Source organism: Dipodomys spectabilis, unplaced genomic scaffold (genome assembly GCF_019054845.1).
Source record: "Dipodomys spectabilis isolate Male_0828 unplaced genomic scaffold, ASM1905484v1 ptg000234l, whole genome shotgun sequence".
Taxonomy (NCBI): domain Eukaryota; kingdom Metazoa; phylum Chordata; class Mammalia; order Rodentia; family Heteromyidae; genus Dipodomys; species Dipodomys spectabilis.
Window position 1 is genome coordinate 13111929 of NW_024870911.1, and position 18257 is coordinate 13130185.

General features: G+C 42.3%; 2 protein-coding genes across 2 annotated transcripts in view; one reads left to right on the forward strand and one right to left on the reverse strand.

The window, feature by feature from the left end:
- Positions 1–18257, forward strand: part of Ppm1h (protein phosphatase, Mg2+/Mn2+ dependent 1H) — a 197692-nt gene that overhangs the window by 44710 nt on the left and 134725 nt on the right. The gene's annotated exons all lie outside the window — the stretch shown is intronic.
- Positions 14503–16575, reverse strand: LOC122124154 (ATP-dependent RNA helicase DDX3X-like). Its single transcript, XM_042698852.1, has one exon. The coding sequence runs from the start codon at positions 16573–16575 to the stop codon at positions 14581–14583; it is 1995 nt and encodes a 664-aa protein (XP_042554786.1). The 3' UTR covers positions 14503–14580.

Sequence of the window (18257 nt, forward strand, 5' to 3'; positions counted from 1 at the left end):
ATTGAAATGTTTATTTGCCTTCCTCAGATGACAAAATATCGAGTATCTTTCCATTTGTATATTGTTCTCAAACTCATATATTCACATATTTAGCCCAGATGTTCTTTAAGAACCTAGTGTCAGCATTAGGTCCATAACTGTTTCCCAGTATAAGAACCAACCTCAGAAAGAATGATATTGCCCCATTTGTTAGGAAATGGAAAGACTTGGAGAAAATTATATTAAGTGAAGTAAGCCAGGCCCAAAGAAACATAGGTCCCATGGTTTCCCTTATTTGCAATAACTAGTATATGTCTGAGACAAGGAGAAAAGGTCAGATAAGTTGATGTTAGGTGAAATGAACCCCAAGATAAGTATTCAATTTTTTTCTTGCTTGCTATTGTTTATAACATATTTATAAGATGATTTCTTTGTTGCCTTGTATGTCCCTCCCCCACAGTATAACCCCTGCTTTCATTGTATTTGATATTGGTATAATTTGTGGAGGGGAAGGGCAAAAACAAACCGTTTAAATGGGGATACAGGTGGACCCATTGCAACAATGAGATGTATAAGTCGTTATGTCGAAAAATGAACTTTACAACTTGGCGGGGGGGGGGGGGGGAGGGGGGGGAGGATGGGCAGGGATAAGAAAGGAGGAGGTAACAATGCTTGATAAGAAATGTACTCATTACCTTGCCCATGTAATTGTAACCCCTCTGTACGGTATTTTCACAATAAAAATTAAAAAAAAAAAAAAAAGAACCAACTTCTTATCTTTCCCCATAGTCCTTCCTTGTCCCATTAGGAGAAATTGTGTCCAATAGAGAAAGCCAGAGATCTGAGAGTCTTGTCTGCTAGTTAATGCCCCGTAGGCTTTTCCTTTTTGGTATCTCTCAAATCTCCTTTCATTCTTGTCTACGGCTACCATTTTTGCTGCTGAGGATTAACTGAGTGAATTTTAAAACAAATCTGCATAGATCAAGACTCCAATAAATATCTTCAGAGTTGGAAGTGAACTATGTTAAAGTAGTGACTATAGTAATGTACTAGAACATTGTAATATAGAAAATGAAAAGGCTATAAAGTGAAAATATTTTGGAGACAAAGTTGACGCAGGAACTTGAGTAAGATGGTTGTTTTCACCTCGGCAACTTACACACTTGTGCTTCATGCCCACAGCCAAATATAGCATAATCGGGTACTTGAGTATGATGGTAAACACTTCAAAGAGTGGCTCTGGGGACATCATCACATCGTTATCTGTGTCACCATTTGGACTTTACAGCAGGTTGTAGGGACAGACAAGTAAATGGTTCATACTGTGAACCTGGGAGTCTGCTCCAGGCCCTGTTATTGTTAGCTGGGCAATCCTGTGCACATTTCGCAGGTTCAGGGCACTTCAGTTTCCTGGGAACTCAGGGAGTTTAAGTGCGATGTTGTGGAAAGTAGTAGGGAGGAGCTTTTTGCTCCTATTGTCCTTCTTAGAGTATTAGTGCTTAGGGAAGTTGACCCTACTGTGATCTATGCTTGTCTTCAGAGCTCACTTGCACCCCATGCATATTTATGGATCATCCTGTAAGTAAATATCTGGTGATATTTGTCAGTTTATTATCATGCTCTTAATGTAAGTGAAAATGGGGTTTCAAGTAAATATTCAGGTTGTCTGTTGAGATCAGTTGCTACAATATATTATTATTGCTATAATAAGTGTATGCATTAGTCACTAAGGAGGTATTGAACAGATACTGGCCTGTTTCATTTTTTTTAATCCAGCTTTTGTTTGTTTGCTTGTTTGTTTCAATATAGAGAAACGATGGGAGGAGGAGGATCCATTCCTCTGTACCTAAAGTTCACCTTCACCCAGAAAGGTGTGAGTTAGTACCACAGGAAGGGGAAACTAGCTCAGGACCCGCTCACTCTGCAAACACAGATGTTATGTGGTCCTTAGACAGGATCTGTCATGAATCCCTAAATTTTAGGTCCTGGGAAGGGAGTGTATATTGAGTGGAAGAGACCCACCGTTTTTATAGATGGCTTCTAAGTATTGTGATTGGCCTTGAGCTGTCGGTAATATTGTGAGACTGTTTTTTAGTGACACACTGCAGAGATAGAGGCTGCTGTGCCTGCAGCCTTGTGCTGACCAAGAATTCTGTCTGCCTGGTCAGAGCCACACAGCTGTTGTTATGTTGGGTGATATGAGAAGAAACTGAAACTCTTTAATAGCAAAATGAAAGTAGAACAGACTCAAGATACCACTCCCCAAAACCTAATTTGGAGAGCAGTGGTGCATCCTGGGATAAGACTACTCTTTGGGCCACAGCAGCAAGTTTCAAATCAATGTTTTCCTGCTTTGCTGGGTAAATGTACTCACAAGGCCTTTCTAGATGAGGAAGTTCGTTTAAAGGAACTGGATTTGTAATAGCAACATCTTAAATGCTTTGTTTCCCTATAGTTATATTTAACAGTAATATGAGTCTATGGGAGGGGCCAGGAAGGTTAACTCAGAGGAAGGCAGATAAGAGGGCAAAACAATCAAAGAGGAAAGATATTTTGTTAAGTTTAAGAGACATTGATCTGCTGTAAGAATTTCACACTCCTAATGTGTAATAAATGACTGATGGGGTGGAGTAAGAGTCATGAACATAAAGACATTGGAGTGCTGATTTAGCATTAAATTCTCAGAGGGATAGGCGAAGCCAAATTTAAAGCTCCAAATCCAGACATATTAATAAAAAGCCCTGAGGAGGCAGGCTGCAAATTGCCATTCTGTATCTTAGGACCTGTGAGTATTTGAGGCCAACTCAACAGTCTAGTGCATTTTTCTTCCCAGGCTGTAAATGAGACATAAGCAAAGCTGGACATAGCACTGTGTGCACAAATCTGAGGCAGGAAGGCAAGAGAGAGAAATAGTGATTAAGATCGTCCTCAGTGGCAGAGCATGGTGGTACACACCTGTAACCCTATCAACTATGTGAGAGACAGACATCTAGAAGATGGCAGCTGTAGACTAGCCTAGACAAAAATTTAACAAAGCTCCATCTCAATTAATAAGCCAGGTATGGTAGGACCTATTTGTAATCCTAGCTATATGGGAGGTATAGGTAAAAGTATTATAGTCTGAGGCAGGCCCTGAGAGGGGAGGAAGGGGGGATGGAATGTGAGATCCTATTTGAAAAATAGCTAATGTGAAAAAAAGGGGTTAAGAGTATGGCTCAAGTGGTAGAGAGCCTACCTTACAACTGCAAGGCCTGGAGTTCAAACCCCAGTAAAGACTCACCTCTGTGGAATGTATCCTGTATGCATGAGAGTCAGGCAGTCAATGCTTAAGCGACAGAGAAAATAAAGAAAAAGAATGTCGTACTAGGTATTTATTCCTGTTCAACATATTATACCCATTTTAATGGCTTAAAACAAACATGTCTGTGTTGCACAGTCTCTGTGAGTCAGGAATCCAGGAGCAGCTTATCTCTGGACCTCTCTCCCAATATGAATTGAGTTCCTATTCATTTGAAGGCTCAGCTAAAGTTGGAGGATCCTATGGCTAATGGCTTCCTCTTATGGCTGGAAAATCCATGTTAGTTTAGGGTAGGAAACCTCAGCTGACTTCTTTAGAGCCATTGACCCCAAGGAGCAAGAGCAAAGAGGAAACTATGATGTATGTCTTTTCTTATCTATTCACATATTATTTTCTATATTAGAAACAAATCTTATCCACATCCAATAGGGAGGGAAATGGGCCTTCCTTTTATTTTTTTTCTTGAGGGACAGGTGTTGCAAAATTTATGGACTTTTTCTTTTTTGCAGGGGGGTGCGGGGGAGGTAACCACTGGAGTATCTTTAGAGACAAGAGTCTAGCAAATTTTTTTTTTCTTTTTGGCCTGGGCTGGCCTTCAACTGTGATCCGCTGGATCTCAGCATCCTGAGTACTTAGAACAAATTTTAAAACCAGTGGAGCTGCAAAGTGTGGGTGTCAGGAAATACCAAAGACTTTTCTCTGTGGTGCTGGAAGGACGGGGAAATGCGAGTCTATCCTAGTGGCCTAGGGAGCAGCAGCACAGACAACTGCTGAGATGGAGAAAGTAGAAGGAAAGCTTTGCACAAGTCTGCATGACACCTCCTCTCATTTTGAGTGCTCAAATTATCATCTTAAAGCTTTGCCTCAAAAAAAAAAAACTATAGCTTTGAATGCTTTTTAGACTTAGGGGGGAAAAAAAGCTAGCTGGGTAATCAAGTCCACCTGGGTGAATAGTGATGTGTAGTTATAGTTGTAATTACTTCCACTTAAACAGCTCTGTAGTTAGATTCCATGTTGTATAATGCCTTTCAATGAATATAAAGCTTTGGGAAATTCACAGAATTATGTAACACCTTGGAGAGCAGAACAACAAGACTTTATAAAATGATTGAATTTTCATTAAAGCATTAAAAAGGATTGACATGGCATGTTAAGTTAGAAAGAAATTGGTGCCTTCATGTGCATGCTCTGCCTTCTGTGTATGAGACAATAATTTGAATCTCTGACAAATGGATTTTTCTCAGCATACTCTTTCAGAACGACAATATGTGAGTCACATATTTCTAAATAAAACATAAAGGCGGCTGACTTTCTTTGCTACTTCTAGGGTGATTTCATCAGGGAAGGTAGCTGTCTACATATTTAGAAAGAGCTGCACTCCAAATTCACAAAGGTTTGTTACATTTCTTTCCCCAAGTTCTTTCAATTTTCCCCTCACAGCAATGATACTGTACTGTCATAATAAACCAAGTCATTGGAAGAGGCTTAAGGATCATATGTCTTTGAGGTGTCTGAAAGCTTTGAAGAGGTGGGTAGAAAGGGCACAGAAGTATTCATGTCAGCATGCCATTCTGATGCATTCAAGTTTATTTAGATCAGAGCCTTTCTCTAAAGTCTCATCTTCTAGAAGTTATCTTCTAATAATTCCCACTGCCACCTGGTGACCACAGGGCCTCCCCTGTCTCCTAGTATGGACTCCTATCCCAGAATGACATGCATGGCTTGCAGTTATCTTGTTTATGACCTAACCTTGTCCTGGTTTTCTCTTTCTTTCCCCTTCAGGTAGTACTGGAGTTTGAACTCAGGCCCTCACACTTGCTAGGCCCTGATACTGCTGAGCTCACACCTCCAACCCTGTTTTTCTCATTGGTTATTTTTAGGATGGAATCCTGCTTCCCATCAAGGGCTAGAGCCACAATCCACCTATTTTAGGTTCCCATCTTCTCTGGGATCAGCCAGCACCACATCTAGCTTCTCTTCAATGAAATGGCGTATCACAGATTATTTTTCCTAACTGGCCTCCTACATAGCTTGAGATGACAGGTATCAACCAGGGGTTTGAGACGGGATCTTGTGAACTCTACTTCCTCCGCTAGCTTTGATCTACAATCCTCCTATCCCCATTCTCAAAAGTAGCTAGGATTATAGGCATGAGCCCCCAGATTTTAATCTTTTATTTTGGTAACCCATTCTGTAGGTCTTTCATAACCATTTCTCTTTTCCAGGTTAAATACTCCAGAATTTTTTTTCCTGCAGTTTGGTATACTATCTCTTAGAAATCTGTAAAGCAACACTGGAAGTATTAGTGACCAGATTTGCCATGTGTGCTTTATTTGTCCTACAAAGTGTTTTCAAAATCTAGAAATTTTCCATAGCACAGACCTTTCCTTGAAATCTCAACAGACTTGGCAACATGGAGCCATATTCCCATAATGAGCTGGAGCTGGGTACATTTTGCCCTCTTTAGAATGAGCATGTGCTGTTATCACCATACCCTGGGTGCACGTTTTAGCCCAAGAAGCTGTTGAAGCTGAACTCTGCCTCTAAGGGCTAAAACCTACTTTTCTAGCTGGCCTGGAACTTCCTTGCAGGAAGTCCTAGTGGTGGAGGGTTGATTTCTTGTCTACCTTTCTCTATGGCCATAGAATTTCTCCTCTGTCTGCAGTGAAAGATCCACTACTCTGAGTAAAATAGAGTAAGACATGTATTTGAATCTACAAAGAACTTAATGTGAGAAGGCAAACACAGCTTGCTAAGAGTAGTTGCCAAGTCAGTACAGCCAGAAATAAGAGGGGCAAAGCTGCCAGTGTCAGCTGTAGCTAATCAGTTGTTGTCAACCCCAGGTCTAAAAGTTTTGCTTTCTATGTATGTGTGTCAGCCACAGTGCTTAAGCTTAGGGACTGAGCAATGTCCATGAGCTTTTTCACTCAAGGCTAGCTCTCTACCACTTAAATCACAGCTCTACTTCTGGTTGTTTTTAGTTTATTGTTTGTTTTTTGTTGTTGTTGTTGTTTACTGGTTAATTGGAGAAAAGAGTCTCACAAATTTTCATGTCCAGGCTAGCTTTGAACCACAATCTTCAGTTCTCAGCCTCCTGAATAGTTAGGATTACAGGCATAGGCTACTGATGTCCAGCAAGTTTTATAGTTTTTGTTGTTGTGATTTTGATTTTGTCAGTGGTAGAGCTTGAACTCAGTTAAAGTTCTCTTGAACTCAGATCCTGGGCACTAACCCTGAGCTCTTTTGCTCAAGGCTAGCACTCTAGCACTTTGAGCCACAATGCCACTTCCAGTTTTCTAGTGGTTAATTGGCGATAAAAGTTTCATAGACTTTCCTGCTCAAGCTGGGTGTGAACCGTGATTCTTATATCTCAGCCTCCTAGGTGGATAGGATTATAGGTGTAAGTAACTAGTGCCCAGCCTGTTTTGTAGTTTTAATGATCCAGTTAGTTTAATGATCTGCTCTGTAACGTGAAGCTTATAATATATTCCCGTGTTTAATTTTAGTGCTTCATAATGCTACCTGGCATTCACTCGAGAGACTACTGTGTTTCTGGCACTTTGTGGTAATTCTGTCTAATCTTCATGGAATAGCCATTCAGGAACCTTGAGATCTGGAAGATTGAAATTCGAGGTCAGCCCCAGCAGAAAAGTCTGCTAAAACACAGCAAAAAAAAAAAAAGGCAAGGCTGAAGACTGTGTCTCAAGTGGTAGAGCACCAGTTAGGCAAGTATAAGATCCTGATTTCAAACTCAAGTATTGTCAAAAGAGAAAAATAAATGATGTCTAGAATTTATGCTACCAGTAGAGAGATAAGGTAGGATTTTATCCCAGTCTAACTTGATTTTTAAATTGATGCTATTTTCCCTTACTCCTAGTCTTAGTAGGTTTCCAGTGTCTCCTTTTTCAGATTGTTGTTTTTGTGATTAGACAGGCCAGACTCAGTTTTCTTACCTGCAAAAGCAAGTATAAAGTCTACTCCTCCTCCCTTGCAGTACTGTTGGAATGTTACTGGATAAGTGATAAAATGCTAAATGCCTAAAACAGAAGGTGTAGTTCCATTCTCCCATATCAAGCCAATGTTAAGCCATGTTCATCCAACAGCCCCATTATTACTATGGTCAGGAAACTTACTTAAACGCAGTGATTGAAACTGCTAAAGAAGGGATATGAATGCTTGAAAGGAAAAGGTTATGGTTTGTGGGAGATTTAACCTTTTTACTTGGATAGGACAAGTGCTGAGGTCTGCTGACCCTTCAATATTAAGCGGCAGAAACAGCAGGAGACAGTGATGTGACCTTGGACAACTTGGACCATTTTTCTAGTTCAGTTTCCTTGTCTGAAAGATGATACCGTTTGTACAAATCATGTCCAAAGTCTCAGCTCTGATTCTCCATAATCATCAGTTTTAATGACATTGAGCTGTGTGTGTGTGTTTCATTAGTTTCTTGATTTTTTTGTTGAATATTTATGAAGTCTTGTAAGGAATACTTTCAAAGGTTCCCATTGTTGATTCTTTCTTGCACCCCCCCACCTCAATTCCCATAATTTTCTCTTTCAGTGTCTTTGGGGTTTGTGTTTTTTTTTAGCTCTTGCCTTGTTTATTCTGAATTCTGGGCTTCTGACTTTTGAATGTCATTTGAGAAGTGAAAGATTAGGCCTACTGAGGAAATCACAGCTAGAATCCCCCACAACTACAGAGTTGACCCTTCCTTGCATTGTTGCAGCTAGAAGCTTTCTCTCGGGATCTGAAAGGCCTGGTGCCAAGCTTGGGGGTCAGATAATAGCTTTGTTTCTTCTCATTCAGATGATCTACTTCCCTAACTTCAGATTTTTTTTTTTAACTTCAGATTTCTGACTGCAGAACATTGAATGCTTTGCATTTGTGATTGTTCCATAAAACAATTAGTATAAATTTGGAAGAAGAATTAGGCCATTACTTGGCTGACTGATGTGAATGAGCCGCTATTCAGAGCTTAGACTACTAGCAGCAGATGTGAAAGGATCATTTTCCATCATTTCCTCAGACAGTTAACTTCCTCCAAATGCAGCTAGTGCTATTATTAAAGATAATGCACCAGGCTATCAAAAATGCAAGTCACAGGGGGCTTCATTTTGCAAGTTTAAACGTCTTGGTTTACCTGTGGATCAGGAAGTGGGACAGAAACATGGACAAATTACTACTTCTATAACTTGTTGTGAAATTGTGATCTCCATATATTTGGTGATCTGAACTTGCTTTTTTTCCTCCAGTACTGGGACTGAACTCAGGACTTAGATACTGTCCCTTAGCTTTTTCACTTAAGGCTGGCACTCTACCATTCGCCCACAGCTCTACTTCTGAATTTTTTATGGCGCACTGAAGATAAGAGTCTATAGAGTTTCCTGCCAGGGCTGGCTATCAACTGAGATCCTCAGATCTCAGCCTCCTCAGTAGCTTAGGTGTCAGCTACCATCATCCAGCCTGACCTTGCATTTTATGCAGACTAAGATTTTTCAATTGAGTAATAGAGCAAATGGGACTGGAAAAGTCAATGGACAGCCTTTAAGGCATCATCAGACCTTGTAGGACACAGTAGAAATGTTTCTGCTTTGTGAAAGTGGGAACAATGGGACAAAGCTGCATGTATGTAGGTGGTAGCTGAAAAGTAGACTTTTTAAAGGGAGGCTGTAGAGTCTGTTACAAAAACAAATGGACAAGAAAGGCTTTTTCTACTTTGCAGTCACATATGGCAGGGTTGATGAATGAGCGTCTGCTAGTTAACCAAGCCAGCTGTGTGAGACCCCGCCCCCAAGGGAAAAACTTGGCCTATGTCTGGTGCCTGTTACAACTATATTAATTTATATCTGGGTACCAACATCTGGGCTGCATCCTCTTGACAGCACGAAGATGAAGAATGCTGATTTCTGAGTCTTTAGGCTGTTGTCAATTCACTAGGTTGTAAAGATACCTGACTCATGAAAGCCAATGAAAAAGAAAAATCAGCCGGGTGCCAGGGCTCATGCATGTAACCCTAGCTACTCAGAAGGCTGAAATCTGAGGATCACAGTTCAAAGCTAGCTCAAGCAGGAAAGTCTATGAGACTCTATCTCAAATTAATCGCAAAAAGCCAGAAATAGAGCTGTGGCTCAAGTGGTAGAGCACTAGCCTTGAACCTAAAAACTCAGACACAATACCCAGGCCAGAGTTCAAGCCCCAAGACCAGAAAAAAAAAAGAAATAAAATCATGAAAATGGTACAAATGAGTGACATTTTCTGAACATAATTAGAGTAGAAGCTGGGAGAATGTTTGTGAAAGTATTTGAACCAAGTGGAGGGTTTTGTGAATGCTCAGGGGCTCCATCATTTTCACACTTTCACTCACTATATGGAACATATTAAATTTGCCTCTATTACCAAAATAGGAACATTTTTAGTATTAAGACACCCTGAGCCAGGCACCAGTGGCTCACACCTGTGACTACTCAGGAGACTGAAATCTGAGGATCACGGGTCAAACCCAGCCCTGGAAGGTAAGTCCATGAGACTCATCTCTGATTAACCACCTAAAAACTGAAAGTGGTGCTGTGGCTCAAAAGTTTGCTAGTCTTAAGCAGAAGAGTTCAGGGACAGTGCCCAGGCCCTGAGTTCAAGCCTCATAACCGACAAAAAAAAAACCAAAAAACAGGAAGAAAGGAAGGAAGGAAAGACACCATGGTGGGGAAAAAATGGGTTCTTAGCAAGAGAAGGCAAAGGATATGAAACATCTTACACATTACAGTTGTACCTGAAATTTTTCTTCTGTTTCTCTTGTTGGAATTTTAATTTACATTTTCTCCTTAGGGAAGCAGCAGTGAAAAGGTTGAAAAATACTGTTTCCTTCCCGACTCTTCTCCCTTTCCCTCCTATCTTTTCTTCTCTCCCTTGCTAATTATTCTCCACTATTTGAACTGTTTTGAACATATTTCTAACACATCTTGAAAACGTGAAACAATCTCTTTACAAATAATTCTGCTCCAGAACAAAGCTCAAAATTATAGACATACAATATCTAGTACTCGTTAAGGTAAACTATGTCTGCAGCACAATCAGATGGGTTTGGGAGGAGGAGGAAACTGGGACTTGTTAACTTTCACGATAGCACCTTGGACTAATGTACTTTATATGGAAATCTTCAATTTCCCACTGAACTGTATATTCTTTCTCTCTTTTAAGACAGGATTTCTTTGTAGCCCAAACTCATGATCTTCCTTCCTCCAGCTCCCCAGTGCTGGAATTACAGTTATATACCACCATACCAAATTTATTCATAAATACCTATTTTATTAAGAAACTCAACTATTCACGTATGTACCATTTTGGATTTTTGTTTAACTCGATTTTTATCTCCTTTGTTTCTCAATGCTCTACAATTTATGTCTTATGGCGTGGCTGAATTCGGAGAATACTTTACATGTGATGTTATACAGCTGTTTCCTACCCATCAGGAGAGCTGTCCCACTCATAATATAGGCTCTCTCAATCAAGATATTTATTTGATGGCTTGGCTAGGATGGTATTCACCATTTCTTCCACTTGTTCAAGTATGTCTATCTCCATAAAATTCAGAAGTCATACGTGAGGTAATACTAATCACCCAAGGATGATCTTCACCAAAGGATGTCAGTAACTCTTCATGGTTTTTGCCCAAACCAGTTTTATCCCTGAGGATGGCAAATGACTGTTTGCTACCTCTCTATTTTTCTGTGTATATTCTGGTATTTCTATAAACTACTTTTCTTTACATCTTAGATCAGGAAGGCTACTGTTAACAAAGTAGCACTAACAGTGGGTTTAGTGGGTTCAGACAGATGACTTCCTGTTGCATTCTCACCTGTTGGAAGACACACTAAAGAACTCTCTGCCACCTCTTTATAAGAGCATCAATCTCATTTACAGGGGCTCCTTCCTTTGTCATCTAACAACATTTCAAAGGCCCTTACCTCTTCATCTCATATTGGGGTTATGATTTTAACCCATGAATTTTGACAGTGACACAAACATTTGTTGTACAAATGTTTACTAACTATAAAGAACTATAGTTCTTCCTAAATGATCTAAAGTCATTGTTTAATTCTTTCCTTTAATTATGTAAAAGGAAATTGTTTTCCTTTGATTACTTATTTTCAAAATAAATAGCTAGGATAATAAATTATCTCCAATGGCAGAAATTTAGGGTTTTTTTTTTTTTAACTGTGGCTGGACTTACTATTTTTTTCCTCTGCTAAAACCTGTTTTTGATGCTCAAATCATCATGAATTTAACCAGTTAAAAGGCCCTTCAAACACATTCCTGTCATCTGAAATACTCTATTGACTTTAAGTGATTTTCTTTCACTCTCTAGCCTAAAGCAGTCTCTGGCTCACTTCGTACTTTCAATATCATAACTGAATCCAGCCATTTTACCATGAATCCCTAGCTTCCTTAGTTGGGAATGGTTCTTAGAAGCCAGCATCTGGAAGGTCACAGTGCTCACTTCAGAGTATCCTTACTTCCAGTCCCCTTAAGTAGATGCAGTTATGTTTGTTTCACCATTTGAATTTATACTGAATTGAACTGAAATTACACATATGGTTTTTCTTAACTTGGATTTAATTTATACTTATGGCTATTTTCTATATCCTAATAATATTTGAGTTACAGTCTCAAATTTCAGAACTGATACATCTACAGCAAAATAGTGAAAATACAACCCCTAGAAAATCAATTCTTGTTAAGAATGTGGCTAAGGGCTGGGAAGGTGGCTCAGTGGTAGAGTGCTTGCCTCACATGCATGAGGCCCTGGGTTCGATTCCTCAGCACCACATAAACAGAAAAGGCCAGAAGTGGTGCTGTGACTCAAGTGGTAGAGTGCTAGCCTTGAGCTGAAGAGCTGAGGGACAGCGCCAACGCCCAAAGTTCAAGCCCCTTGACTGACAAAAAAAATAAAAAGAAAAGAAAAAAAGAATGTGGCTAACCTTAAATGGTGGTGCTTACTGAAAGCAACTACTCTGACAGAAAAGATTCTATCTCCTAAAGGTATGACCAGGAATTTTCTCCAAAACAGTTAACTCAATTGTATGTTACAAGAGCACCAAGGAAGATTACCAACCAGAGGTTATGATGCTGCACAGAGACCAGAATACATCTTCAGTGTTTCAGCATGTCACTTTGAATAATTCATTTCCTCAGGCTTACTGTAGAACCAACAATCTTGAGATCAGGGAGGGGAAAAAAACCAACCTTTGTATGAGAATGTGAAACCAATGACTTTGCGTGTTACCTTTCCTTGCAGTTAAAGAGCAATTCTTAATTTCAGTATTTAAGTCTGAAATAAAATGTATGTATAGACCTGAAAAGTAAAATTGTAAAAATGTTAAACAAATTTTAAGACACTTTATCTCATAGGTGTTTGGAAGTTACCTGCAGTGACCAATGTTGCACTTCACTATGTTTTTGGTTTGTTCTTAATTATAGGGTCTATTTTTTCTTTCTTAACGTTCTTTTTAAATATTTATTCATGTGTTTATTTTTCTTGCTGTACTGGGGTCTGAACTCAGGGCCTTACACGTTGCAAAGCTGGCAATCCTTATAAGCTGCAATTATTTTTTTTGGTCAGTAATGGGTCTTGAACTCTGGGCCTGGGTGCTGTCCCTGAGCTCTTCAGCTCAAGGCCATCACTCCACCACTTGAGCCACATCGCCACTTCCAGTTTTCTGGTGGTTTACTGGGTATGAGTGTCTCAGTCTTTCCTGCCTAGGCTGGCTTTGAACCACAATCCTCAGATCTCAGCCCCTGAGTAGCTAGGGTTACAGGCATGAGCCACTGGCGCCTGGCTAAATTGCAATTATTTTTTAAAAATACATTAGAAAAGTTTAGTTTTAATTATTCCATTCCATCTGTCCCACAGATGATCCCTTTAGTTATGTTTTTATCATTTTTCATTTAATTATTTCAATATTTTTATTATATACATCCATATTCTAATTTTCTCAGATAAAAGTACAGCTGGGCACCTGTGGTTTATGCCTGTAATCCAAGCTACTTAGGAGGGTGAGATCTGGGGATGGTGGTTTGAAGCCAGCCTTAGCATTTCCCATAAGACTCCTAACTCCAATGAACTACCCAAAAAGCCTCAAGGACAACCGTGGCTCTAGCGATAGAGAGCTAGCCTTGTGCAAAAAGCTCAGGGACAGTGCCCAGGATCAGGCAGTTCAGGTTCCAGGACTGACTGGATCAGCATCTACTATATCCTAGAGATCACAGTATTAAGTAGATTCCCCAAAACAAAGACTCTTATTTCCATGAAAAGTTGGTTACCATTTGTTAGTAAATTGAGTATGAGCTTTAAAATAATGTGAAATTTCAAAACCGAAAAAATAGTTAACTTTTTTTTTTTTTTTGGGGGGGGGGGGTGTTGGTTGTGGGACCTGAACTCTGGGCCTGGACATTGTCCCTCAGCTCTTCAGCTCAAGGCTAGTGCTCCACTTGAGCCACAGCCCTGCTTCCAGCTTTTTCTGCTTATGTGGTGTTGAGGAATCGAACCCAGGGCCTCATGCATGCAAGGCAAGCACTCTACCACTGAGCCACCTCCCCAGCCAAATCAATTAACCTTTTAATTACAAGAACACATACTCTGCATTTTGAAAGTTTATGGCCAATTTTAAAAATCATCAGTTATTTGCTCACCCTATACCTATTATATAACTGGTAGAAATTTGTCCCAGGCCCAGAGTTCAAGCCTCATGATCGACAAAAAAAAAAAAAATAGCACTAAAGTCAGTTTATGAAGTTATAGATATTTTAAGGGCTTTTTAAACCTGTGTATTTATGAAAACACATGAAGTGTACATTCAGTCTAGTACATTCAATCTCAGACTTGGTGCTTTTTTTAAAATTTTATTTTAGCTCAAGTTCAGCAAATTTGTCAAAACAATTGATATCTGGGGCATTACTGAGCCAACAAGATATCAAAATAAAAAGTTGTGTAAAGTTAAAGGCACAGTATATTAACAAACAAATGATTGTCAGTCACAAAATTATAAATGTAGTTTGAGGGTAAGGCGGGAGGGGAGTTAATTCAAACTAACGCAATAAATTTTCAAACCACCTTCCAAAGAGGGCTGCTGATTGTGCCTTTTTTATATTTTCTTGTGACCTTGAGCTCTCAAATTTTTTTTCCCTTTGGAGAATCACAGCTGGTAATATACTTTGAGCTCCTGAAGCTACACAAGGTATAGTCTGGCTAAGTTACATGTGGTTTCCATATTAGCTTGTTTGACAGGGTGACCTACTGCAAAACAGGCTCAGTTACCCCACCAGTCAACCTCCTGGGAGTTATAGTTTCCTCCATATCCATCACTGTTGTAAAAGCCTCCATAGCCACCTCCACCAAACCCTCGGCTGCTGCTATGGCCACCTCCACCACTGCGGCTGCTGCTCACGCGGCTGTTGCTGAAGCTGGAACTGCTGGCACCACTACTTTGGCGATAGTCTCTCGCACCAAAGCCTCCACTAAATCTATTGCTCTTTGAACGTCCACGACTGCTACCCTTGTAGTGGTATTCAAAAGCCATGTTTTCTAACCAAGATGGCACCTCTTGTTTTGCTTCAATAAGAAGATCCAATAAATCCTTAGTAATATTTATGTTCCTCTCATTTAAGAATGAAGTAGCAAGGCCAAGGTTTCCAACGCGTCCTGTACGGCCAATGCGATGGACATATTCTTCGATATCACTAGGCAAGTCAAAGTTGATGACATGTTTCACATTTGAAATATCTAGCCCTCTTGCTGCTACCGCTGTAGCCACCAGAATTGGGCTTTTTCCGGAACGGAACTGGCGGAGGGCCTCTTCCCTATCTCTCTGAGAACGGTCTCCATGGATGCTGGTACATGCATACCCTTCGTGGTATAAGAAATCCTCCAGGGAATCTGCACCTTTTTTGGTCTCCACAAACACTAAGGTGAGTGAATCTTTCCCTGTGGCATTGAGGAGGTCAAGCAGAAATGACCGTTTGTCTGGTTCTTCCACCCAAACTACTTTCTGTGTAATGTTCTCAGAAGTAGACCCAACTCTTCCTATGGCCAGGAAGATATATTCATCCAAGAAATCACGCGCTAGCATCTGTATTTCCTTCGGAAAAGTAGCACTAAACATCATAGTGTGGCGGACACCTTTTGGAGGCATAGTGTCTTGCTCAACTATCCTGCGTATCTGAGGTTCAAACCCCATATCCAGCATCCGGTCAGCTTCATCTAACACCAAGTATTTGCAGAAATCCAATCCAATCTTTCCTCTTTCCATCATATCCACGAGGCGGCCTGGCGTGGCTACTAGCAAGTGGCACCCGCGTTCTAAGTCTCGAATCTGCTGGCCGATATCGGCACCACCGTACACCACACAGGGACGGACTCTAGACCGGTACGAGAACTTTCTGGCTTCCTCATAGATCTGTACTGCCAGTTCTCTTGTTGGTGCCAACACCAGGGAGATGGGGTATTGTTTGCGGCGCCCGTACCTTCCGTTTTCCTTCATGGCTCTCAAAGCCTCCCCTGGACCATCTGAATAAATCTGACTCAAGATGGGCAAGAGAAACGCTGCAGTTTTTCCAGACCCCGTTTGGGCACAGGCCATCAAGTCTCTTTTCTCCTTGATAATAGGAATAGCGTGTTTCTGCACCGGCGTCGGGCGAGTGTAACGAGTAAGTTCAATGTTTCCCATGATAATTTCTCCCATCTCAACGTCGCTGAAACTCTCGATGTGTGGAGGGCAGTTGTTGCCCGTCGCTTCCACAGGAATGTCGTCGTACTTCTCAAAGTTAATCCCCGTGTTGCCTCCGGAAAAGAGTTCTTGCTCCAAGCGTTCGCTCGGCGGGAGGGGCTTGGACCAGTCGTCTTCGTCCGACCGGTCGCACCAGCGACTGTTCCCGGCGCGTTCAAACTTGCCGAAGCCGCTTCGGTCACTGCGGCTGCTGCTGACGCCATCGTAGTCGCTCCGCCCCCGGTCGTCAAACCTTCCCCGGGACCCGCTGCCGCGGTCGCTGAAGAAGCTGGACTTGCCCCTCGAATCACTACGAGACCCGAAGCTGCTGTAGGCATCCTTCTCCTTACCGGAGCTCCACCCTACACCGTCCCGGTCGTAACACGCCCTGGCCGCGTCGCGGTTCCGTAAGTGAGGAGGGATATAGCGGCCTTTGCTGGCCGCGCTTCCTCCGGCCTGATTCTCCGGAGACGCGTTCAAGTCTAGGCCCGAAAGCTGCTGGTCCAGCCCAACAGCATTTTCTACCGCCACATGACTCATCCCTGAAGGGTACGGCGACCGCGAGTCTTCCGCCGCTGCCTCTGAGCGAGGGTTAGCTTCGCCACAAACGCCTTCCCGCACGAGAACGGTGGCGGCTCCGGAGTGCATGGCGTGCGTGCGCGGCCCACGGATGTAATCTAGCCACTCAAAGGCTGCTACGTCAGCACGTACGCACGGCCGCTCGTAAGCACGTCGCCATGGGCACCTCCCACAGCCAACTCCCTCCTCCTCTTCCTCCTCCTCAGGTCGCGCTGGCGTTTATTCCTAACCTCGCGAGATCTCCTACTCGCTGCCTTCCCGACCTCGCGAGATGTCCTACTCGCAAGCCTTCCTAATTTCGCGAGATTTCCCACTTAGCGCCGTCGCCCCTCATTGTCCCGCGTTGGAGCCCGCCGGGAGGGGTCGGGGTGGCAGGGGCGTGTCCAGTGATGTCCTGTTCCGTTTGAGTTTCCTTCCCTGGTTCTTTGTGAATACCGGAGTCTCCGGCTCGAAGATCTCGCGAGAACTGGGCCTTGTCTCCTCCTGCCCTTCAACAAGAAGGCTTTCGAAGTTCCCCTCGGCCTCCCGTCTCCCCTTTCCTCTCGTGTGCACCCAGTCTCATGTTCCTTCCCGCCTGCCTCTCCTCCTGCCTCTTCCGTTCCCGGGCTTGGAGATGCCCTGGGATGTTTCTGGTCTAATTAGCACTCACTCTAGGGCAGCGGGTCTCGTGGCCACAGGGATCCAGCGCGGTGGCCATTTTGTGGAGCAGGAAAAAAAAAAAAGCAAAAAACGGTGACGAATGGGGTTCAGAGTGGGGGCGGGGCGGGGGGGTGTCCCGGAGGGAGTGGGGGGATTAAAGGAGAAGGAACGAGTGGTGACCCCCGGGGGGTTGGGGCGGTACATTCTTATCATCTGAAAACTGAGGCAGGGGGACATGTTTTAATACTTTGTAAGTTCGACTTCTTCTAAGAAGCTACAACTAACTCTCCCCCCCCCCCCCCACACACACACCGTCCCCGCCCCTGGCTCACTAGCCTAGGCCGGCCCAGAACTCTCAATCCTCCTGCTTCAGCCTCTGGCGTGCTGAGGTTACAAACTTGCATCACTATGGCCACCTCATAATTGCCAGATTAGTGGGCACTTGAACTTTGCTTAACCCCCCCCAAAACTTTGGTCCTTCTTAGAACTTTACCCAAGACAGAGTCGGGTACTGGTGGCTCCTACCTATCATCCTTAGTTAACTCCGGAGTCTGAGCTCTGGAGATAGCAGTTCAAAGCCAGCCAGGGCAGAAAAGTCCGTAAGACTCTTGTCGCCATTCTGTGGTTCAAGTGGCAGACCATCAGCCTTGAGCAGAAAAGCTCAGAGTGAAGCCCTGAGTACAAGCCCCGGTACACAAACACACACACACACACACCACCACCACCATCACCTTAACTCTCTAGGCTTCTGGATCGAAGATGGTCAGTCTTTTTTATCTGCACTGTAGGACTGTTGATGAGACAGCTTTTGGGGCCAAAGGGGACAAATTTACCACTATCTAAAATTAGTTGGTTTTTTTTTTTTCTGGATTCCATTTTCACTAAATGGGACAAACCTTTAGGGGAGGCCGAAATGAGATGTACCATTACGATATAGTGTCATGTTAATCATTCTAGTAAAAATGTTATTTGAATTAACACCTGTTGTTACTTTTGACATGGGA